The sequence below is a fragment of the Topomyia yanbarensis genome, chromosome 1 (assembly GCF_030247195.1).
Source record: "Topomyia yanbarensis strain Yona2022 chromosome 1, ASM3024719v1, whole genome shotgun sequence".
Classification (NCBI taxonomy): Eukaryota; Metazoa; Arthropoda; class Insecta; order Diptera; family Culicidae; genus Topomyia; species Topomyia yanbarensis.
Window position 1 is genome coordinate 8,058,031 of NC_080670.1, and position 26,651 is coordinate 8,084,681.

General features: G+C 38.1%; 1 protein-coding gene across 4 annotated transcripts in view; it reads right to left on the reverse strand.

Moving 5' to 3' along the window:
* The window catches only part of LOC131676782 (elongation of very long chain fatty acids protein AAEL008004), a 153,058-nt gene that overhangs the window by 5,164 nt on the left and 121,243 nt on the right, over positions 1-26,651 (reverse strand). For all 4 annotated transcript variants that reach the window (XM_058956090.1, XM_058956089.1, XM_058956087.1 and 1 more), the window contains 3 exons: positions 7,964-8,069; positions 7,760-7,896; positions 7,537-7,689 (listed from right to left, as the gene is read on the reverse strand). In XM_058956090.1, the coding sequence (XP_058812073.1) occupies positions 7,537-7,689; positions 7,760-7,896; positions 7,964-8,069 (396 nt within the window). The remainder of the gene's footprint in view (positions 1-7,536; positions 7,690-7,759; positions 7,897-7,963; positions 8,070-26,651) is intronic.

Genomic DNA, 26,651 nt, shown 5'->3' on the forward strand with positions numbered 1-26,651 from the left:
TCATTTTGTGGGGTTATGTCGGTTGGTGTAAAACCTAATATCCTCTCAAGGTTGTTTTTAGTGTTGATTTTTTGTCTACTAAAAACGATCGAAAAATGTCAGCCATGTTCTATTTTTAATGTAAATGCACAATAATATCCATAAATAAAAAACTTATGGCATTCATTCGAACATTGTGATGAATTTCATAAGACTGTTCTATGAAAATCATTATGTCTACTATATTTTCTGCTTATAAATGTCAGAAATTTTCATAAATGGGCACCTATGGCGTTCAATCGGACATTTTCATAAATTTCATAAAATTGTCTTATGAAAATAATAAGAGATGGATTTGAAAAATTTCCCCTCCAAATCATAAGACAGACTCATAAAATCCATTTAAAATCCTTATGTCTGAAAGTCATAAGACGTTTTTATGGAAATTCAATGTAAATTTTGCTCGGTGTATTAATCGCCAGTTTTAATCTGTGTGAATCTGGTTCCAGTTTTAAACTATCAACTAATCGATCGATTTAATTGGTTGAAATAGACCGATTTCAACAGATTTCGTCTGTCATATTTAATCGGTTGTCGCGTCGGCTGACGTCCATGTTAAACCCCCATAAGAGTCGGAGCAACAATCGACCGATTAATTGGTGGCATAGTCGGCCGATTGTGCCGACGCAAACCGATTTAGTCGGTGGGAAAATCGGGAGGATTTTCTGTGGGGTTATAACTTTTTGAATTATAATTGTTATTCTATGAGCTTATTCGCCTTCTTTTGGAGATGAGCAAATCATGAAAAATATTTTTGAATTTGTCTTCTTTAAAATTTGAATACTTTTTTTGGAAATTAATAATTCATAACAATCTTCTTTGAGACTTTGCCTTTTTTAAGCATAGTCTGTTTTCTGGTACTTTATTGGTTTATGAGAGCTTGTTTTTTATTAATATGATCAGAGAGCAAAGATAAGGTGTCAAGCGAACCAAACAAAAACTTGGAATGCAGAAGAATGTCATCATGTTTTATTCCAGCACTTTCAATTAATATCTATAAAGGTTATCATATCTTGATTGTAATTTTTTTTGTCGCTGAATAATGTGAAATAAAGAATAGAGGAGAATAGGTTAGTTTAGTTTAAAAGTTGGTAGCTCTCTCGGTGTTCCATCTAAATATACGTAAATGGAATGACTCATACAAAAGGAAAAATATTTCTTTTTCCCGGATTCCTTGTTAAAATAATTTAACAAATCCAAGATTACTCTTCTGTAACGGCGAAAATGAAATCTTTTGATTTCGACGATAAATTTAACCCATTCCTCTGGAAGACCATTAACGAAAAAAGTGGTTAATTGTAAACGCTCGTGATAATTAAAGTTTTTAGAAACCAGAATTCTCTATATGTAACCAGGCCACGTGTATGCAGGTCCACAAACATCTTGGAAGGTAAAAAACACATGATTCGTTGGGCTGTTTCTATAAACTCGGCTCAAAATCTCTATGATTGTTCATGATATTGCCTTCTATAAAATAATAAGATTTTGAATGCTATAGAATACCATATATGTAAGTCAACATAGCTCTGGATTTGTTCTTAAAGTTCAAATTACATGCTTACTTAGATTTCAATAGTATAAATAATTACCGAGAAAAAGTACATTCCGGGTAATGGTATTCCGGGAAATGGTACATTCCGGGAAATGATATTCTGGGAGATGGTACATTCCGGGAAATGGTTTTCCGGGAAATGGTACATTCCGGGAAATGGTTTTCTGGGAAATGACATTCCGGAAAATGGTTTTCCGGGAAATGGTAAACCGGGAATCGACGTATAATCTAATGCGGTTGTACGTCATTTCCCGGTATACCATTCCCCGAAATACCACTTCCCGGAAAACTATTTCCCGGAATGTACCATATCCCGGAATATCGTTTCCCGGAATGTACCATTTTCCCGGAATGTATCATTTCCCGGAAAACTATTTCCCGGAGTGTATTATTTCCCGGAAAAACCATTTCGCGGAATACCATTTCCCGGAAAATAAAAAAAAATCGTACCTCACCGACCAAACTTATTTTTAGAAGACCTGCTATGCAGCTAATTGTGTTGTAGGAGATTTTACCTACTTCAGAACATGAAAAGTTGTTTGAAAATATTTTCAATTTTTTTTTATCTTGAGTGGTTATTGTGGTAAAAAACAAGATAGCAACAAGATTGCAAAACTGTCATTCTAAAGATTTAATCTTTTCAATTCCGCAATTTTAGGAAAACTTATTTAAATTGATCATAAAATGAATTTATGGAAGGATTTAAAAAATTGAGTGAGGAATAAAAAGCATTCAAATGGATGGGATATCAATGAATTAAATGGGTACCAAAATAGAAACAAATACTTTCCAATTTTCCCCCGGCAGGTAGTGAAGGGGTGAATAAATTTCATAAATTCATGACCGTCTAATTCCTGACTAACAGATCCCTATATTTTGCCTCATATTCGTTCCAAATTTTACGGATTGAGTTAAACTGGTATATTTTCAATTCTTTTACTATTTCGAATCGATTCCTTCGCGTGGTAATCTTCGGTAATACACCACTGTAGAATTTTTAAGATTTGGAAATTTTGTTATTGAAATAAAATGATATAATAGAAAATGGAAGGCGAACAGAATACCTAATTGTATATACTAATAATTCTGTCCTATCGTTTTTAGGTAAGCTCCAAGCGTACTAAAAACTTCAAATGCGTTTTTTTCAAATCCACTTCAAACCACGAGCTTTGAAATATTCACAGCATATTCTGAATTATTTTCTCCAGCGTCTCGAAATGCGGCCATCTTTGAAATTGGTTTGGCAATGTTTTTTCACACCGTTGGCAACAATTTTATGATAACCAATCACAGTACTCTAAAAATGCCCTGAATACGTTGACTGATTTTCACGAAGATTAGATAAAAGGTAAAAATAAAGAAGATTAGATAAAAAAAATAAAAACATTTCCTAAAATTTCTATGTGAATTAGCCTTTTTTGGAACAATAATAAATCAATGGAAATCAATTTGATGGAAATAATTTTAGAACTTCATTGATTCAAATACAATAACTACAATGAAATCGATTGGCCTTCTTTAAAATTTTCGTAGCATGTTATTGAAATGCTATTAATTTTAAATTAAATTACGACCTTCTTTGATATCACCTTCTTTTTAGCATAAGCTATTTTCTAGACCTTCGATTTCAAATAAAATTACATATGCATGAGAATTAGTTTTTCAAATTCATTAATATGATCAGAGAGCAAAGACAAGCTGTGAAGGGAACCAAACAATTTTTTGAGTAGTAACATAGTTCTAAATGCAAATGTTCTTAAAGTACTTCAGATTTCAATAGTATAACAAATTGCCGAGAAAAAGTACGTTCCGGGAAATGGTATTCCGGGAAACGACATACAATCGTTTAATGCTCCTAGAACCATCATTTTGACTTCGAAATTGTCGGATGTTCGGCCATCTATGGGAGCTGTCCATCAATGTCAGCTTCTTTCTCCGAACAGCCTAGATAAGCCGTGTAGTGTCGGTAGTGGTTGTTTCAACCGGCTAAGAATTACACTACGGACTACCTGTTCCGGTGGTAACACCAAACAGGGAACCCCAATTCCATAGTGTCATGCGACCCGTGCTATGGGTAAAATTGTTGAGGGGGTTTAAAATATTCTCAATGGCGAACGGAGCCTGGGAAGAGCCGGGCGAACTCCCCAGTAACTGGCTGTGGTCCACTAGGAGGTTGATAACTCTATTATCTTTCTCCGGACAAAACCAGCCTAGAGGCCGCGTGGCATCCGGCGGGTTGAAGTATGTCAGTTATGGAAATAACTGTCAAATTCATTCCCATAGGTGGCCGCGTAACTTATGAGGAGGCAAAGAGCTTTAGACCGATCAGTCTGACCTCCTTCCTTCTCAAATCAGTGGAACGTTTAATCGACCACTACATTCGGGATGGTAGCTTGGGCGAGCACCCGCTGCATGCAATGCAACATGGATATCAGCGGGGGAAGTCTACTACCACCCTGTTACACAATGTTGTCTACAACATTGAAAAAGCTTTTTCACAAAAGCAATTAAGTTTAGGAGTTTTTCTCGATATTGAAGGTGCTTTTGACAACGTGTCTTTCGAATCCATTTTGGAAGCAGCACGAGATCATGGAGTACCTTCATATATCACGAACTGGATACACGCAATGCTTAGCAACCGACATCTGTGCTCATCGTTAAGACAAGTAGAGATGACGAAACTGAGTGTCTGCCGATGTCCTCAAGGTGGTGTACTTTCACCACTTCTATGGAACCTTGTCGCCGATAGCTTGTTGAGAAAACTAAATGAGCTTGGGTTTCCGACGTATGGTTTCGCCGATGATTATCATATAATGATCACCGGTATTTGCATTAACACACTTTTTGATTTGATGCAACAAGCCTTATGTGTTGTTGAGCGGTGGTGTCTTCAGGTTGGACTATCAGTTAATCCAAATAAAACCTCAATGGTGCTTTTCACGCAACGAAGGATTACAACCGGAGCTCGTCCATTGCAGTTTTTTGACTCTGAAATTATTGTCGAAGATCCAGTTAAGTACGTTGGGGTAATTCTCGACTCAAAACTTAATTGGACAGCTCACATCGATTTCAGGATCAAGAAAGCTTGCATGGCCTTTGGCCAATGTAGACGGGCTTTCGGCAAATCCTGGGGACTCAAACCCAAGTACATTCAGTGGATCTACACAACAATTGTTAGACCAATACTGCCATACGGGTGCCTTGTTTGGTGGCAGAAGGGAGAAGTCATGACAATCCAATCAAAGTTAAACCATCTTCAGAGAATGGTCTTGATGACGATGACTGGTGCGTTCTCGACAACACCTACTGCTGCTCTCGAGGCACTCTTGAACATAAATATGTGTTTCTGAAACAAGAAGCACTTTCTTGTGCATACCGTCTTAAGGTTACTGGGCTCTGGAACAGTAACCCAATAGATCGTGTAACTAGCCACACAAGACTGTGGCCCCAAATGGTTACTTGGGATGAATATACACTTGCTCCCAGTGACCTTACACTCACATGTAGTTTTCCTACTAAAACTTTCAATGTGAGAATTCCTCTTCGTGAGGAATGGCTGTCTGGCTGGATGGAGCGACAACTTGAAGAATACGTAGTTTGTTATACGGACGGTTCTTTGTTGGAGGGCCGAGCCGGTGTTGGTGTCTATTGTCATGAGATGAGATTAAACCAATCTCATTCGCTTGGTAGATACTGTACCGTATTCCAAGCAGAAATCTTTGCGATTCTGTGTGGCGTACAATCCGCACTTCAACAGGGAATTTGCGGTAAAAGAAACTATTTTTGCTCTGACAGTCAGGCTGCCCTGAAAGCACTTAGTTCGGCAGATTCGAGATTGAAATTAGTAATCGCATGTCGCATGAAGAACTTAGCATTTCAAATGCTATCTACCTTCTATGGGTACCCGGTCATTCCGGTATTACTGGAAATGAATGGGCGGACGAATTGGTTAGAGCTGGCGCTGCGACTGATTTCGTTGGTCCAGAACCAGTTCTACCACTGTCAATAAGTTGGATAAAGCACAAGATTCGCTCTTGGACTGCATTCGAACATGCCAATCATTGGCGTAGCTTGCAAACTTGCGTTCAAACAAAGGCTTTTCTGCCGGATGTGAGTCCGAAAATGTCAAGAAATTTGTTGCATTTTTCCAAGCACAACTGCAGTATTCTGGTCAGGGCACTGACTGGACATTGCAAACTCAATTATCACATGGCTACTATTCAGCGCGCTGAGTATTATTCATGTGATTTTTTATGAATCCGATTACGGAACATCATATCATTTGATATGCAATTGCCCTGTATTAATGCAATTGCGCATCCGGATTTTTGGTTCTCCATACATAGATGAACCTATGTACAGAGAGCTGACATTTAAGGATATGCTTCTGTTCCTAACCCAGTGTGGTAAAGAGCTATAGTTTTTTAGCCGTATTTGAATGACAATATCTCTTCGGGGGTATTGTCGTTCTGTTATCTCAATATCCCCTCGAGGGTGTTGATATATCCGCTCACTGTTTGAGTAGAGGTTCTAAATCCCTCCGGGGGTTGGAAGTTTTATTCCTGCTGTTGTAGCACCTGCAGATCGTTCAGCATCACTCCGGGGGTGCAGAATGCTCTGTTTTAATTGTAATGTGTCGTTGTTTTCCTTACCCCTAACCTTACCACTTCCCCAATCCTTCCCATCAGGAAAATGATGAAAAGACGATTCTTGGCAAGGCACAAATCTCCGATCAACATGGGGAACGTGCCATTTGAGCCAGACGCTACTGATTCCTGATGAGAATTAGTTTTTCAAATTCATTAATATGATCAGCGAGCAAAGACAAGCTGTGAAGGGAACCAAACAAAAATTTGAGTAGTAACATAGTTCTAAATGCAAATGTTCTTAAAGTACTTCAGATTTCAATAGTATAACAAATTGCCGAGAAAAAGTACGTTCCGGGAAATGGTATTCCGGGACATGGTACATTCCGGAAAATAGTATTCCGGGAAACGGTACATTCCGGGAAATATTCCGCGAAATAGTACATTCCGGGAAATGGTATTCCGGGAAACGACATACAATCGTTTAATGCTCCTAGAACCATCATTTTGACTTCGAAATTTTCTAGCAAACAAAGTTGTTAATAACAACAATAATTCATAGGTTGCTTTTCTTTTATAGATCACCATCAGGAAAAAACTCCAATGCACCTAAACGAATAAGAGCTTTCATCGCGACGTATCTTATATAGGAATTGAAAACAACTCAGTTTACTAAAATAATCATTCCCGAAAATTCACACATAATCCTCAAAAGAACTGCAGAAGTCAGTAATAAAAGAATATAATCCAACCATCAAACAAACCCGCTGCCATTTGCATGTGCAACATTCCCCCAAGCAAAAAAGTCACAACTCAGCTCTTTCAATCGCTTAGTTTTCTCATCCAATTCACAACGAATGGAATGCCGTTTGGCGGACCGAATTCAATGCCACCAAAGCCGATTAAGCAATGGACATTTATTTGAAATGTCCACTTGCATAACTAACCAATGCTGTTTCGGAAGAGATTTGAGTATCGACATCTCCCTACTGAGGTGGGAGGGAAGAGAGAGCTAGTCGGATGAAGAAGCACAAGTCAGTATCTGTTTCAAGTAATACGGCCGCAGTCAAATACATCATGGAACACGTGATAATGGATTGATAAAATATGAAACTTTTGACTAGTGTGACCTGCGTAACCCAGCCGACGATGTTGGCAAACAAAATAGAGTTAAGGGGTTGATTGAAGCTACCGACAGATGGAAATGTATACGCAAAGAGGTACTTAGGTCACATTGAAAACTTTCCCGAGATTTAGCGGATTTAATTATCGCAAGTATGCATATACGGATCGCAGTAGGCGGCGCCGTTGCAAATTTTTGACAGCGCGGTTCACAAATAAACAAACGGAGATCCTTACCTTGTTCGCTTTGTACGTGTTTTGGTAGAACTCGTTGAACAGGAAGAAGAACATAACGGCGTGCATTCCGATCCACCAGACGAATGCTTTCGGGTAGTTGCAGTCGATGAACAGCAGCTGGAAGGCGTGCACCATGATTGCGACGAATTGGACCTACAACAGATGACAAACCGTTAGAATAATGTAACATGATTTCGCTGGATCAAACTGCTCCTCAACTCACCATTTGCAGGGTAGTCAGGTACTTCTTCCACCAGAGGTACTTCTGGAACTGGGGTCCAAGCGCAGAGAACAGATAGTACGTGTACATGACGATGTGTACGAAGGTGTTGAGCAATCCGAAGAAGGTACTGTGGCCACCTGCGAGTAGTGGAAAAACTCCGCGTTAAAGATTTGATTGTACCCCGGTCGGGGTCAATATACGAACCTGGTGTGAACTTAACGCCGAACCACACGGACATTGGCATGCATCCGTGATGGATAACGTGTAGCGTTGACACTTGACTAGTTTTTTTACGCATCACAAAGAAGAACTGTCATGAATGAAAGATAAAAAAGAATTAATTGTTGTTGATGTGGAAAAATCTCGTTGATTAGTAGGATGGAACGATCTGCCTGCTAAGTGCGTTTTTGAATAATTTGGCCGTCATAAATTTAATACAATGGAGAACCGATTTTATCTACCCCCGATTTTATCAGCTTCACATGAAAATTGATAGTTGGTAGTTTGATGGGCTCTAGCAGACGAATCAAGTTGAATTCGAATAAATCCTTTCTTGGGCATATATTTCATATCTTAGATATCCGAAAAATGCAAAAATAAAAATGCACTGTCAGACCTCCTTAAGGGGAAGCAAATAATTGGAAAGCATTGCGAGGCGATATCTAAGGACCAAAGAAGAAAATTTTGAGAGCTTCGTTTTATTAAAAAGACAGAAAAATATATGTCCCGATTTTATCAATGTCCCTGTTTTATCAGCCTAAAATTCGCCAAGGGGCTGATAAAAACGGGTCTTCACTGTAGTCAATGATTGTGTAAAAGTGTGATTATGCGCTTAACACGGAAGTGAATCGAATTCCAATAATCCCGAAAAAACGGTCTCAAGAGTTCTAAACAAATGTTCCGTTGTCAATGGATCACAATTTTGAAATTCACATCGAAACACCTTATTTGGCAGGTAATCGGCTACCCGTGGAAAGTAACGAGTAATTTTTGCCACAACGGACACTATCAACGGTGAAATTTACAAAACCGAAGGATTATTCTGAGAGCGTGTTGGAAAGGTGTGAGGCACTTTCTTCCTACGGACTCCAATTTACTGGTAGGACGGGAATCAGATAAACCAAAAAGTAAGTAAAGAATGCAAATGATAATCTTAGGAAATTGACAATAATTGAGAAAAGGAATACTTCTGATGAAGTGAAATGAAATTATGTAGAACCTACCAACATCCAATAACTGTAAACTATGCCAAATACGTACATGAAACGTACATGAGCTGTTTAGATGTGTTCACAAGTAATGTTTCCAATTTTGGACTAAAAGGTGAGCGGAATCAAATTTCATCACTTTCAAATTTCAGTCAAAAAATTCCTTTAAAAATTTTCAGCTAAAATTTGGGGTGAAATTAGTTCAACGTTTATTGTTTACATTGTGTAAGTACCAACTACCAACGGTTGCAAAAATGGCTTCAGAAGCATATCACCGTCATAAACAAATTTTGCGCGCGTACCTAGAAAATCCGGATGTATCAACATACCAATAGTAAGAAGCAGGGAATGGTTCAATCTTCAAGTCGTGTTTTTAAATAGTACGTCGGCAGGATGGAATCAGAATATCAAAAATTGCCAAAAGAGAACCCTAGTAACAATTGAGGTTTTATGGTAGTTTTATAGCCACTGATAAAACTTAGATTGCCCTTGTAGTGTGCTATAAAACTTGATCTCGTCATGAATAACGTCCCTGAGGAAGTTAAAAAGCAGATGTCTAAAATTGATAAAACTACATGATTTGGCAAGCTATTTGTTTCTGTGGAAAACGGTGCACTCAGGATAACCGGAACGGTCAATGGGTAGGTGTACTTGAAAGGAATGCCTCCGAAAACATCTACTTCAACTTCTGAAGTCTCACGATGGCTCTACGCTCTTCTAGCCGGATTTGGCCTCGTGCCATTACTCGAAAGATATTCTAGAATAGTATGAGGTTAAGGAGGGCAATTTCGTTCCAAACGATCTTAATTGCGGCCAGTTGAGAAATACTGTGTTGTCACTAAACAGGCACTCCGGAGGCATCCTGAGGAAGCGAAATCGTATGTAGAAATGAAGAAAAATCGGATGAAAAGTATGGTTTGAGTCCGCAACCACAAAATCCCTACCAGACTATCAGTTTTCGGGAAAATTTATCGGTGAAAGCAAGCTTGAATTTGCAAGGGGGTCAGCAATCTGCGCTGCGTCCAGATATTTTTTTTGTCTAGAAACCTGCCTTAGTCTCAGAAGCGTTGCGTATCACACGTGGAAATTAGTGGAATGGTTGGTTCAACGTTGACTGTCAGAGCTACCGGCAAGAAAAACCAGACTAGGAGTTGAATGTTTGCAGCGGCTACACATCAGAAACAATTCTTGCTCATAACAAAGAATACGACCAAAAAGTGCTCGTAACTTTACCAGGAACGACGCGCGAACGTATTACGAGATGATCAACAATATGAGGAACCGGCTACATTTAACGACTCCGTCGGAAATCTGTTGATAGGTCTTATATAAATGGTTGATAGCTACAACGATCACTTTGAGCTGTCATTTAATGGACAAACGAGTAGAGGAGGTATAAATAAAAACCTGTTTTAATCTACCTAGTGGTGCAATTGTGCCTTCCTCATTTGTCCAAACTACGATTCCATGGCTCATTATGTTCAATACAATGGTGGAAATGCATATTACATATTCAGTACGATTTGCACATAGTACATACAACGGATCGTCAGCCATGATTTTGAGATACTATGTGTCGACACTGAAACATCGCTTGCAACCAGCGGCGAATTAAGGAGGAAGATCCGTTAAGTAATTTTAAACTAGTTATAATTTTAAAGTAGCATACTCTTTTTACTGCATACTCCTACCTAAGCCTATACAAGCCAAAAAAATTAGGTTGACGATTTTTAGAGCGATTGCGTAACCTTTCTATATGAGAAATGCAAAAATGTTCCAAAGTCAATTTTTTTTTGTCAAAATCTTTTTTTCGAGATTGCATCAAATCTCAAACGTTTCATGCATTTTAAAGTCATTTGGCATCCAAAATACAAATCCGATTTTGAAATTTGCCCTTACTGTCCCCTTTGAGAATTTTTTATTTCAGTGTATATGGGAATTTGCTGTGTGGTCGCATTCTTCAACCCGTAACTCCCGAACGAGAAGTCCAATCAACAAAAAATTCAATAGCGATGGGAAGGTTGTACCTTTCATTTGAGACTAAGTTTGTGCAAATCGGTCCAGTCATCTCTGAGAAACAGAGGTGACATTTTTTCCACATATACACATACACACGGATATTTTCCGATCTCGACGAACTGACATTCGGTCCTCCGGGCCGGGATTAGGTTGACGATTTTTAGAGCGATTGCATAACCTTTCTATATGAGAAAGGCAAAAAAGGATTGAAGAAGATAAGAGACCGTTCATAAAACTCGTCGACCAAAATTTTAGACTAACCCTCGTAGTAAGCAGGATTTTACCAGTCTACGTAACTTTCCGAGTTCGGAATAATGAGATACTTGCAAGTTCGAACTACAATGAAACATTTAGGTTATTTTTTTAATTTTGTAACAAATTTCTACTCTTAGGTTGTTCGAAACTGCAGCTGAATCGAGTAGTTTAATACTTTAAGCTTAATAGTCCCCCAATGTAGACAAACGCAGACTTATACTAGACCACCCCGTCCTCCCTTAAGAGTCTACGTGGTGTATGACCGGCACCTAAGATCATCGAAAAGGGCGGAATCTGGGCATTAGCTCCAGCTGCAATAAGGGACATAAGCTACAGTGTAATTATTACTGGGGCATAACAAATGCTGTGCATACGGACTCTCCCGTATCCTGTTTAGCAGACTGCACCCGTTGCTTCGCTGGACGAGTTTCGACGGACCATGTTTATCTTGCGACAACTGATGGATAAATTTCAATGCTGTCCCACATCAAATTGAATCACGGATAGAACGCTGTAGAAAATAACCCATTGGGCATTTTCTCTTGACAATTTGGGTAGAAGTCATTTAGAGTGTATTGTTTATACTGCAGTCAGTTTTTCGGAAATTGGAAAAAATGGTTTCACACGAAAAACAACGTCGCAAATTGATTTTGCGCAAGCACCTGGAAAATCCTCAACTCCTTCATCGTGACATTGGAAAACAACTTGGAATCGTGCAGTCACCGGTGAGTCATGTGATTAAACGTTACTGCCAAACTCTGAGCCTCATTGTCTCGTCATGGATGATGAGACTTACGTTAAGGCCGACCGCTGGCAGCTTCCAGGGCTACTGTGCTTCACCGCCCAGCACAAGTTCGATGAGAAAGTAGGGAAGCAGAACCTTTCAAAGTTTGCCAATAAATACATGAAACGGGGAGATCTCCCCGTTTACAGTCACGAACGGTGCACTCCGCTTACCATATAAACAGATCGCTTGCCAAATCATGTATTTATTGGCAAACTTTGAAAGGCGTATCTACAGAAGCATTTGCTTCCTCTGTTGAACCATCACGAGGGCCATACGGCCTTCTGGCCGAATCTAGCTTCGTGCCACTATTCAAATGTTGTCCTGGAGTGGTACGAAGCCAACGGGGTCACTTTCGTACCCAAAAATAGGAACCCCCCAACGTACCGGAACTAAGGTTTATCGAAAAATGCTGGGCAAGTGTGAAGCAGGCACTATGGAAGCATCTCAAGAAGGTCAAATCTAAGGAAGGCATGAAGAAAAAATGGGTTTCCGTACAGAAGAAGCTGTTGTAGAGAACCTAATGAGTGGAGTTAAGCGCAAGGTACGAGTGTACGGTTATGGTATTGAAGTTGAATGAAATCAATATGCCAAAGGCTTACTAATGAGTACCAGGAATGGATCGGTCCACTAGGTAATCTAGACAGATTTCAAAATTGGAGGACAACATCTAATATTAATTCAGCTTCGTCCAACTCCAAGGGAAAAAAAACCTTGCATGAATGTCGACCATGACCGGGATGGGAAAGTAATGGAGAACTGAATTCATTGTCGCTCCGGGATGCCCTCGTCATGAAGCATTATTGCTTTTAGTGAAGTGATGAGTTGCCTAGTTTATCACAGTCTAGGTTAAAAGCATGGCTTGCCTTGTTTACCACAACACTTGTTCGCGATTGTCTGTTCGGGTACTGACGGGGTTCACACACATATGATAATTGCAGCAAGTTTTCAAATTATTAGTAGGTACTGTGCACATAAAAATGTAAATTTTATTCGCTATACCGAGAGATAAATCTCCAAGAATTACAACACTATTTTCGTAAGGATTGAAAAACACATTACTGTTTCCCATACAGAATGAATTACGCATTTCGTGAAGGATTCGAAGTCTGATCGTCACTTTTCGAAGGTAAACATTCTCAAAACTAGCTCCTTTACCCCAATTAGAATACCACCAGTCATCTCTCAACTTCGAACGCTTTCAAAGTCAAGAGCATTCCGGTAAATTAGACACACACGGGTACTTTACGCTCCGGTGGACAGCCGTCACTGTCTGCAGAAGCTGCTGGCGTGAAGGGGGGAAACCCATGCAAAAAAAAAAACACCAAGACATAAAAAACGATCGCCCATCTCCTAATGACTTTTCGTAAGATCGTTGAATTATTGACCAGATTGTGCATATTTATAGAACTCCCCCCGCCCATCTTCTTGGCCACAAGGTGGATTAGGTACAAGTTTGCCGATCCGGGGCAAATAATTGCCAATCTGATGCGAAGAGACGGGACAAAAAAAAAGAAACACCTCGCGGACCGGTAGTAAAATTAGCGTCATAAATATTTGGGTTTTATTAGTGTTGTTCGAGCGCACACACCAGATGAACAACAGCGAAACAAAAAACACAATGCGTCTCCTTGGACTCCTAATGATACACCTCTGATGCCTACTTCGATGATGCGGGGGGATACGATCGTTTTCAACGACGACGCGAATAAAAAATGCATCAACTACTTGTAAACTGCGCAGTGGAGGATGTCCGGCCTTAGCTCGAGCCAGCGCGCAAGCGAGTTTGAGGGTAGAACGCGACTAGGGGTGCGTCGGACTGCCGGATCACTATCATCGGTTCTAGTCTAGTCAGTCGGGTGCACCCTCTTCTGGGTGTTCAGAGAATTACATGTACGTCGATTATGGTCAATAGGAAGTTCTATGATGGACCGCATCGAGTTGACGGTTGACGACGATGAAAACACTCAACCCGACGAGTAGTAGTAACTAAATAAACTTAATCAAGCGCCTATTAGGAGGGAAGAAGGTGTTTGTTTATAAAACATCCGCGTGTCCCTTCAGGGTTAGTTGTGTGTTTTCTATCCATATCAACAGTAGGCGCGATACAAATAAAATACACTACTGATTGAGATTTCACGCTCGGTGTTAGGGGCTCCCACACGAGCCGTTCGGAATGTCATTACTGACTAGTAATGTCACTATTAAATGTCTAAAGCGAGTAATGATGGAATCCCCATACAATTCCAGTAATCTCATTACTTAGTAATGATACTTTTATTTCGCGTATATGGACCCGTATTTAATGACTCAATTCTACTTATTGAAATAGTCCTAGACAGGGCCGTCGACAGCCGCGTCGGGTCCCAAGGCTTGTATTACTGCCGGGCCCTTTACAACCTAAGCCGTCTAGTTCAGTATGAGTTAGTACCTCTTCAGCCATGAGAAATTCGTGAGTCCGTAGTTTCTATTAGTCTCCGGTTGACTCATATTGCCACATCCACAGATAGCGTGCCAGACAGGTGAATTTCGACAGCTTCCTGTTCCTATTAGCTACGAGTTTTTCAATTTGCGGGTACTCAGGAAACAGAAATCAGTAGCCTCTAGCTCAAATAGCACGTTCCCCATGTTGATCGGAGATTTGTGCCTTGCCATGAATCGTCTTTTCATGATTTTCCTGATGGGAAGGATTGGGGAATTGGTAAGGTTAGGGGTAAGGAGAGACCACGAAGCATTATTTAATGGCTTTAGATTCAATGGTCGCATACAAAACATATTCTTTGCGGCTTCAAAATTCTATAAAGCTCATTAAAGCACACTTAGTGTCGGAAAAGACGAAAGAATGTGTCAGAATAGAGCTAATTCAGAAGCACCTTAATGGCTATCAGCAATGTTAAAATAGAGCTGTGTTTTTGCCTTTCTCAATAGAAATGTATTGCAATTGCTCTGAAAACCGACTTTTTAACGGAGGCCCGGAGGGCCGAGTGACATATACCATTCGATTCAGTTCGTCGAGTTCGGCAAATGTCTGTGTGTGTGTATGTATGTGTGTATGTATGTATGTGTGTGTATGTGTGTGTATGTGTGTGTATGTGACCAAAAATGTCACTCATTTTTCTCAGAGATGGCTGAACCGATTTTGACAAACTTAGTCTCAAATGAAAGGTGCAACGTTCCCATAGGCTGCTATTGAATTTCTAATGGATCCGACTTCCGGTTCCGGAATTACAGGGTGATAAGTACGAACACGCAGAAAATGTCGATTTTAATAAATTCTGCAATGAATGTATAAAGGTGAAAATTTTTCCAAAATATGACCACAACTGCTTCGATTTGTAGTATTAGGTCACTAACATCCATTCAAAGTCTATTTGGCCACATTGGCCACCATCCTCGGTTCCGGAAGCCCCGGCGGAAGTATCTAAATTCAGAATAACAGTCACATCGGTTTCTCGGAGATGGCTAGACCGATTCGACTAAACTTGGCCTCAAATGAAAGGTATTGCGTCCCCGTAAATGGCTATTTAATTTCATCCCGATCCGACTTCCGGTTCCGGAGTTACAGGTTGTGGCGTGCGATCACATAGCAAATTGTGATTTAAACCGATACTCCGATGAAAGCAAAAAAGGTAAAAATTTCGCTAAAATGTCTCTCAAACAACTTAAATTTGCTGTTCTAGGTCACCGACGGCCAACAAAGCTTTCGTTGACTACATTAACCACCATAGACGGTTCCGGAAGTGCCCGGGAAAAGCGGCCATCTTTCAAAATTTACGAACTCACATCAGTTTCCCGGAAATGGTTGGGCCGATTTTCACAAACTTAGTCCCAAATGATAGCTATAATATTCCCATAGATGTCTATTAAATTTCGTACGGATCGCTTGTATGGTTCCGGAAATATAGACTAAACCGTCCGGTCACATATGAAATTCCCATATAAGCCGGAACTCAAATTTTTTTTCAAAGGGGGGACCACATGAAATTTCAGAAATCGAATTCGTATTTTTGATGACAAACGTCTTTAAAATGCATGAAACGTCGAGATTTTATGTTATTTCGAAAATCTTTTTTTTTAAAATCGACTTTTTGGGACTTTGCCGATTTCGCACCTTTTTTTTTCAGTTCAATATTACCGTGGCTGTTTTTTCTTTTTCAAAATTTTAGATCTCGAATAATGATTTATTTTCCTGTATATAGTTGTCATGTGATGTATAATAATAAAATGTAATATATGCATTTAAAAGTTTTTAATGAATATAAACAACGCACACATTATCGTGATTCATGATTGAGAAAGGCACAATCGCACCGCTAGGTGGATTAAAATAGGTTTTTTTAAATAATTTCGCTTCTTTATCGACACAGCAAAAGAAAAATTTCTATTTCGCTAACGTACCCTTCTTCCTTTCTTTCTTTCTTTTGTTTGACATGCCGACTGATTAAATTAACACATATACCTATGCGTTCCAATAATCACCTAAACTCGTGTGCATTCCTGTAATAAATGATAATGTAATAAACGTAAATTAGTGTACTTTCGACTGTTATTGTGACAATTTATGATTTGAAGATCGGCGTTTCAGTCAATAAAAATCAAGAACACTCGTTGTTCTATTTCTCCAACGTTTCGGTCCTTATTGGACCTTTTTCAAGGAAACGAGAATTTTTGTGTGTTCTGTTGTCGTTTTGTTCATGCTAAACAATCTAGCTGTCACACTATCATTTATCAGTAGGGCTGTTAGATCCACTCGTTGTAATTAACGTTTAAATTAGACATTTAGAATTGGACTACGATTGGCGTCACTGCAATATTTTATCAAAATGTTCGTTCACTCTCATTTTGTGCCTGTAAAAAAATACGTAAATAACGTAAAATCAAAATGCAAATTCTGCACGATTCTTCGAAAAAAAATCAACTAAACGTCTAGGTAGAGTTTGGAATAAACCGAATATACAAGCAAATCTTCTTACAGATCAATGATCAAAAGCGTATACCACATTGAGACGAGCTTTTCAACTGGGGATTGAACCCCATTTCCATAGGTACTAAATCGTCAATTTAAACAGTCGGCACATCAAACGAAAGAAGAGCGGAAGGGTGAGTGTGTTATCGAAAGTTTATTTTTTCTTTTGTTGCATCGTTAAAGAAGGAAAAGTTATTTTTAAACGGCTCTATATTAACATTGCTGACAGCCATTAAGGTGCTTCTGAACTAGCTCTATTCTGGCACACTAAGTGTGCTTTAATTTTCTCTATAGAACTATAAAGCCGTACAGCATATGTTTTGTATGAAAATTTAGAACATATCTAAAGCCATTACATAATGCTTCGTGGTTACTTGGGCTAGGCCCAAAATCACCGTTTTTCTCAACGCAATGCACTTTTAGAAGAAAAATTCCTTGAACGTGCTATAAAAATACAACAGTTATCCATTTTAATCACCGGTTAATTAGGGTCAGTCTACCTTCTCATCTCGCCCAGAGTAGAAACTAAAAATCGTTCCGCTATAGATGCACGGCAAAATCCAACTTTTTCATACGTAACCATTTTATGCGGATCAACCGAAAATGGGACGTTTCATCAGACAATACTGGTTAGGCCACCATGGTAGATTTCTATGCGCGAATTCTACAAAAAGACACTGCACCACGGAAAACTTTGTGCAAAACCAGCTAAGAACAGCCCACCTATTATAACCTTAAACAACACACCGTTATCTTATGCCAAACCACAAACGGCTACAAAACCAATATCTACGGATCTGACACGAACAAATATTCACTCAAAAACAATCACGACCAGTGTCTAAGCCAACAACCGGCACCACCAGCAAAGAAGCGAACGTAGAAGAGAACGGATGCGTTTGTCCGTACGCTCGCATTTTTGTTTGACGCTCTATTGCTTTCTTCGAAAATACTTTGAATTAGCTTCTCAATATTTTCTAGTGTATTCCGTCAATTCAAGCAATAAAACTCGTTTTTTAATTTGTACACAAAGTAGGCAAATTCTTCAAAAACGTTTGTTTTAACAAATGTCAACTATCAAATAAAGTTTGCATTTTTTATACTTTTATCATATAACAATTTAATAAAGCGAATGATTATAAAGAAATTACTACAGTGGAGACCCGATTTTATCAGCACCCAATTTTATCAGCCAACGGTTTTATCTACCCGCGATTTTATCAGCTTTTTGACCCGATTTTATCAGCTTCATATGAAAATTGATAGTTGGTAGTTTGATGAGCTCTAGCAGACGAACCAAGTTGAATTCGAGTAAATCCTTTCTTGGGCATATATTTCTTATCTTAGAGATCCGAAAAATGCAAAAATTAAAATGTAATTTTTTTTAAATTTTGCGCTGTCAGACCCCGTTAAGGGGAACTTAATTTATTTAAATCAGAAACTGTTGGGAGGCTATATACAAGAACCAAATATTTTAAGAGCTTCGGTTTATTAAAATGACAGAAAATTATATGTCCCGTTTTTATCAATGTCCCTATTTTATCAGCTTAAAATTCGCCAAGGGACTGATAAAAACGGGTCTTCACTCCTTTCATCCTTCTTCCGGGTAAAAACGCGGGCCCCCAAATACGACCCGGGCCCCAGGGCAATTGCCCTGGCTGCCTCCCCCTCTCATCAGGCCTGGTCCTAGATCACTAAAGTTGTGGGAGAATTGTGTCAAAAATCAGCCAAAATTCCAGAACAGACTCTGGTTGGTTTGAGTGAGGTGTTGCTATTCGTGTGTATCTGATGGCATTTAGTTTAGTAATACCTTAGAGAAGAGAAGACAATCGCGAGCCAATTTGATCCAGTCCTGACGTCAATATTGGACCAGTACTGATTGGTCGTATTGTCAATCAAGAGCGTTCAAAATATTTTCAAAGGAGTTAAAAACAGTGCTACTAGATCCAATATAGATACCGTAAACCGAGGTGACATTGATCACTTTTCGAAGTAATCATTGCATATTTTTAGACGCAAGACATTTTTTTCAAGTTTAATATTTTTAAACCATGTACTGATGTAAGGAGAACAAGATTGGATGGTTTTACCTAAAATTGTCCGCTTACAGCTATTTTTCCAAAAATGATTTCAAGTTGATGTCCGTTTTCGTATTCCGGGGTGACTTTGCTAGCCTGCATATTCACCCACATTAAGTTATTGGTGTCAATGTTTTTCATTCAAATGTTTGTTTAAACTAATTCTGGAAAGATACTCATTGTTAAATAGATGTTAATTGGTATTATACAAAGTATTTAATGTACTGTAAAATTCGAGTAACCAAAATTCGTATAATTTGTGTCCAACTAGAATAAAAGATTCTGAAAACCTTTAAAACTGCTAAAATTGTTCTATTTCAGGGTTTTATCAATGTACCAAATGTTTCATCCATTTTAACACGTTGGAATATTGAACAATAAAAAAAGTTGCGTGTTTTAGCTTAAAAAAATTGAAATAATTGCCAACTAGTTTCACAAAAAATTGTATTTAAAATAAACAAACTCTTAAAAGTAAATTTGGTACATCCCACTCTAAAGGAAAATAAAATCTCGCATGTAATTTATTACTCTTGCTCAAATCTGAGATTTATTTGTTTTATAAAAAATAAACACTTTATGAAGCTTCGGTAAAATAAGGTAAAGTCAAATTTCGGTTTTTTGTAGTCTTTGTACCCAAAAACCGAACAAAATACTCAAAAAGTATAACAAACCAGTATTTCCTAAGTTTAGAGTAAAAATCATTTCAAACTAAAATGATTCGGTAGACTATTCTGGTTTAATAAGCGATCTACGAAAAAAGTTTCGAGTGATCAAAGTCACCCCGATGATCAAAGTCACCCCGGTTTACGGTACGTTTCATGCGTTTCAATATTTCATGTAAATTGAATAATAGTCTTAAATGACGATATAGCTACGTATATTGTTAAAAAAGACAACAATAAATATAACATTTAGCCTTTAAATGCAGATGGATTCTTGGTTCAGGTACGATCTTTGAGGTACAATTATTTTTAGCAAAAGTGAAAAGCATGCAAAAGAATTCTTGCAACAATGGTGGCTTGTTGGCATTAGATTTTCGACAGGGACTCGTAGAGAAAACTAACTAATACCCGTCGCGCGTTGCTGCGACTTTCAACGAAATAGGAGTAAAACACAATTTGTTCCGAAGCACCATCTGGCAGGCAGATAATCCCCAATCAATAGCACACAAACACGCTCCATAACAAATGCCTAGATAGATAGATAGATGCATTAAGAAAAGCAAGAAGACTATTGTCGTCTCTTCTCTTAGAATAATACAGGGTGTTTGGTTCAAGAATCTGTCGTGGTTTAGGTTTAATGGTGTCATATTTGGAGAAAAACGCGATCTACACATATCAAATCACAACCGTTACAGAGTTATTGAACTATACCTGTACATAACTTTCCACAAGTATCACGGGAGGAGGATATTTTTTTTAGTTATTTTCCTTCAACCTATTTCCGCTACAAAGCCAAAGACCGACACCAGAGAGGTTACTCAACTTTCTGGACTTGATATCGACACGTCAGCTCATAGACCTGGGATGAACGGCTTTACTTTCCTTCAGAAGGAAGACGTGACCACATATTTTCACCTCAGAAAAATCTCAAAGACCTCAGCTGGGATTGAACCCAGACCAACTGCGATGGATGGCGGTTAAGCTTACCACTCAACCGCCGGGGCTGTCTTGTTCTTATTAAAATTCATATCATCCAAAAACTTCTTTTAGTTTTAACTGAGAAAGTTCCAGAAATTTCTAGTTACCCTAATACTCGCCAAGTAATAAATCTAAGCCATTTGATGCTCTTTGTAGATAATACAGTTTATTCTTCGACACTTTCTTCCTATCTTTTTTTATTTCGATGTAATATTATAGCAAATACAAATATGTTAATACGGAATGCTCTCATGATTTTTCGAGGACGCGTTTTACGCTACCCTGTACCTGGAAAAGGTACACTGTCAAAGTGACAGTGTACTTTGATGAAATTTTGCTAAAACTGGCATTGCTGGAGCTAGAGACATCTAAAAAAATTGTATCCATAGAAACTATTTATTATTTATGAAAATATCAGTCATATTTTTTGAAATGTGCTTGCATCTGTTTAAAAGAACCGAATAATAGTATTCATGAAGTTTGTTCCCCCACAGATGTAAGTTACAATAGAACTGAAAAAATCTATTTGTTTTTACTAACAGATTAACGTTTCAGTTTCAACTCAATCAAAAAAATTCCAATAGATGTTTTTATGCGATTTGAGCTAGGAGGAACACACAAAAACACGAATATTATACATCCTGTTATCAACAAAAGTGCAATAGGTTCGTGCCAAGGATGCTTAAAAATATCGAAAGGGGGACAATACTATACAAAATTTTATACTTTGGTTTGCCATATTTGCAGAGAATCAGCTAAGCCTCACTTTGTGCTCCTCTGTTTTTTTTATCTCATGATGGGCCTCGTTACATGGTTACATGGCTTCAGAAGAAGGCCTTTCAAGCGTTCATTGTCGCCTGCTCCAGCACAGCGACCTTCGCACAAATAAGGGAAAATTTCGGTTTGCATTATAAACGGCGTAAATAAAGAGTATCCTAGGATTCTCCAAGTCGAGGAGCAGACAAGCAGTGTGCCAAGGAACAGAAAAAAATCAAGCAAATTTTTTGAAAACAGCGAGGCTCATGAGAGGCATTGGAGTTAGAATCGCCACTGTTGGGAATCTGTGATGACATCATCACAGTTCCTCGATGGCGCACCCAACTAGAGACTGGGAAATCGCTCGATTCAAATAAATCGATTCCTGCTTGAGGACATATATTTTCCCAGCGTGTCCAATAAAAAGGTGAATTTTCACCGTTTCCGGTTTATTCTTTTCTGTCTTTTTCCCAATGGACACATTCCGAAAAACCTTGAAGAATCTGTGTTACGTTATTCTATTCACCATTCTTACACTTTAGACATTTTTCAATTAGTCGTTTTTAGTATCTCAATTGTAATGTCATTGTCACAAGTATTTAGGTTTGATCTACTGTAGGATAGATTTTAAGAACTGAAAATAAAATGTGCTGAAAATGTGTCAGTGGTACTTAGACAAAGATAACTTAACTTGTACTCTTTTTCTATATTATATTGTTCAGGATTACGAAACTGCGCGCTCTTTATACCATTATAGAAACATGAATTGAGAATTTTAGTAGAATAATTGTAGTATAATTTAAAAATTTAGTTACAAAAATAGATTAAATTAAAATAACGTGTTACAGCAGTACCAAAACTAACGAAATTAATATGACAAAACTGTATTTATGCACTGCTGGTGTGTCAGTTGCTTGTCCGTTATTATTTCGAACGTGCATTTTTCAACAGCATTACCGAATAATAAAACAAAAGTTTGTTAATATGTCCCATTAAGAGGCTTAGAATGCGGGAAAGTGATAATCTCAGTTTGTGTACTTTTGTTAGTTACGTTGTTTTCGAAAATCATGCTTGAAATATATAAAGTATCGTGTGCGTTGAGGTAGCATTAATGTGCAAGATATCTAACAAAAATTCAAATAATACGTAGGTTAAGTCATAAACAAGTATTATTTTGTAGACTGGTTAACCAAGATACTGCAAATAATTTCAATAAATCCAAAAAAAGAAATGCATTTTTTCTGATTAAAAACTTGAAACTGTTCTCATGCTGAACTGTTCGACTAACTGCTAACAATGGAATGATACAATTGTAGAATTTTGCAGGTTGGTCCTAATTACGGACTATTTTCATTCCACTTTTGGCGGCACAGTTGAACAAACATTAATCAGGTGTAATGATTTTCCCATGGGCAGCCGGAACATGTCCACAGGAACTCCCTTCTTGAATCCATCGTCACACTTATGGGTCATACCGTAACGATATCCGATCTTTACAGCATGGTTATTAGATGGACCATATTGGTATTGCGCATAATAAAGCTTCGCTTCGATTCAATCTTTCATCAGCAGATCGACCCGCTGTAGATGAGCATTGGTTATATATTTTCTTTGATCTCATTGTCAATTTCCAGTGTTTGTCATCGATCCTGATTACATACCGCTATCCTGAACATTCGTGTTGGACTTAGGCTCTGCCGGATTATTATTTGTCAAATAAGTATCAACACCACCTCGCCATCCGCTAATGCTACTCCCTTTAACTACAGTTAAATTGAGGCAGTCACACACAACATCAACGGCACGGTACGTTTTGACGTACGGAACGTGTGAACGGATGCACGATAAAGGCAGTTAACTTTTCTTGACGAAGTGGTGGCGTGATGATGTTCTTTGTTGTTGCCGGGAGCTGATGTATCTTCTGAATCGAGCTTTAGACACCAGTCCATGTTATTGAGCGGATGTTTGTTACTCTCAATCGTCACGAAAGTTTTTTGATCCACATTGTACGAGTGCACTATTCTGAACTTCTTAGAATTAATCACCTTATCCGTCTCGTCCGAGTGCTACTTCGCGGACACTATACATCTAACACGACTAAAAAGAATAAAAAACTAATAATTTTCCACAAGATTCCAGGTATTCGCCATCCCAGCTGACATGATGTATGTAGCTGCGATGACCCTGCAGTATTTGAACCGTATTATTACCTCAAGCGGACCCTACACGTGCAGGAATATTGTCAATAAATCAATTATTGATCAATATATTATCGTGTAAGGGTATCTTGAAAATATTGATCATGTAGAAATCTAATGGGATTGACGTATTGAAGCAGTCTTGACTATATTTTTATTGACAATATCCTTGTCCCGTGTAGGGTCCGCTTCAGATCTCTGTTCAATATACCCAAGTTAGAATCGTACAAATAAGTGCTACTTTGGGTAGTAAGCTACCGATGTCTCCGCTGCAACTGCTATCTCATGACAGCGGCTTCTCCTTCAGCTGATTGTCCTGAAGCTATAATGAAATTCTACTGAAGTTATGATGAATTTCTTCTCTATTTTATTTTGCTCCGTTGTAAATAAAAAATATTACCGTTAAGATAAGAGGTCCCAGGTGAGGTAATGTTTCCTTACCTATGCCGAGCCTACAAAAATTGACGACGAAAACAAACAAATGTCAGATCTAAGCACGACATGCTTGGATCAGATCTATCGAAACGCGTTGCCATTTCTTATTATTTTTCAGTATTTGTTACTTGTCAAACAAAATTCATGCATAGGGTTCTTTAAATCTAGTTTTCAGTGAGTCAAAAAATGATTACCATTTTGTATGGGACCTTGGCGTATTTAATTTGTATTTGATTATAGTTAACACAACATGAAGTCAACACGGTGCGTTCAAAATCGTCAATTCTGCAAACATTAAATGATGTGTTTAAAATGATACAGTAAATACCCATTTTTATCAGCCCCATGGTGTATTCAGGCTAACAAAATCAGGTTTTTCTATCTGTTTAATACATCGAAATTGTTATTTTTTTTTATTTCGATTATACAGGTTTTAACCTTAAGGTCATTCGCCTCTGTGTTAGAATATTCTTTAGTGCCTAGACATAGTCTCATAACCCATACTGACTATTTAGTATAAATTTCCAGAGCAAAATTTAAAATCAAAATAAATTTTTTGCAACTTAAGGCAAGGAAAATATGTTCAAGAAAGGATTTACTTAAACTTAACTTGATTCGTATGCTAGAGCCCATCAAACATATTTTCATAGTACTCCAGATCAGAGTTAAAATTAATCGAAGCTCTTTTTTGATTGCTGAAAATGAACCTGATGCGATTCGTGGTGAGTAGAAAAAATATTCATTCAATGATCCATGTTATTTACTCAGTTGAATATCGTACAATAATATTCATTTCACTAATTGTCCAGGCAAATGTTTTCTAATGCCGGTAAAGCACATAAAATAGCAATTATCATCTCTTACATAGTGCTTGGGCCTACTTTGATGCGTTTGATTCGTTGCTGCACGTTCGCTTCGTGTAATAATCGGAGACGAATGAAAATCTGCATGGATGAATGGGCGGTTTGTTCGTTTGACATTTTCAGTCGCGCAACTGAATATTGAAAATGTATGCGGCTGAATATGATCGATTTTCATTCAATGAATTTGAATATTTGTAACTCTGCTCCAGATGCGTTATATTGATGATTATTATTGGTTTGTTTAGTTCATCAAACTTAGCCTCACTATGAAATAAATTAAAAGTTAATAAAATTGATATAGCAAGGTCATTTTAGGTCATTATTTTTATTATATTGGCACCTAATTCGATTTACCGGGTCGTGTTCTGTGCAATTTTTTTTATAAGATGTTTCTAAAAATCATTACCGGATCTCAAATACGGCTCGGCTCATAACATGTTATTTGCGAGCACGTTTATGCGTTCAAGAGAAAATAAATGTCGTTTATGTACAAGACAAAAAGAAGAGGGCCCAAGTGGGAACCCTGGGGACACCAGAGGTAACTTGAATTGGTTCAGAAAGTACATTTTCGAAACGGACATTTTGTCCACGTTTCGCTAAATATAATTTCAGAATCCGATTTTCTGCAGTTTGAATAAAAGTAGTGGTATATCAATACGGTCGAATGCTTCACTGTAGTCGGTATATAGGATTTCCAGGTGTTTGCCACTGTCCATTGCATTCAAAGTAAATGCTATGAATCCAAGTAATTTAGATATGGTTGAGCGGCCGGTAGAAAAAGCCATGCTGCTCGTTTAATATTTGGTGTTTCACTTGTCGCAAAAAAAAATCATTAACAATAGGTTTGAATAGTTTGGGTAATTTCATATGTCCGATTTACCGGCAGATTTGAAAATTGGTACTAAACCCCCAGTAGCAATTTTGATTTTATAGTATACTACAACTGCAAGTTTTATGAGTGCCATAAAACCTCAATTGTTACTTGGGCTAGGAGGATTTCAATATATTTGGGAATGTTCCATTTTTAGGGACATGCTGAAAAGATGGAATAAGTTCTTCCGCCAGCATTTTCAAAAATAAAGGAGATATTCAATCAGGTCCTGGACCATTTGATGCGCTTAGATTATTTAGTGCAGTAAAAATGTCGCGTTTTGATATTTGATGGACACTAATGTCGTTAGACAATTCAGGTATAAAAAATAAAAAGTCGCGGTGACGGTCGGTTTCGAAATTTGTGGTGTATACTTCTTGGAAATTTTAAAATATTTTGCGCACTGCGCGACTATTATTGTCTATAATATGTACGTCTTGTGCCTGCATTAAGGGGCATGAGGATTAAAACTCTGATTTTTTTTTCCGTATGTCAAGTTACGGTAGTGCCGCAATACCTTAAGCTGTTTGCACACGGGGCGACAGGACCAACGACACAAAAATATTTACTATGGATTTTGTTCTACCTATTCCAACGCTGTTGCTGTCCATAGTGAATATTTTTGTGGCCGGTATCCTGTCGCCTCGTGTGCATACAGCTTAAAATTTTTTCTAAAAACTTCTTCTTTTCTCACGCTTTCATCTCAGCTGCTTTCGGTTCCAAGAATAAGACCAGTTCAGTCTACTTTCTACTTCTGTCTGAGTCAGACCAACAATCGAATCAAGTGAACGACAACTAGCAGCCTCTCGATCTAGTGTG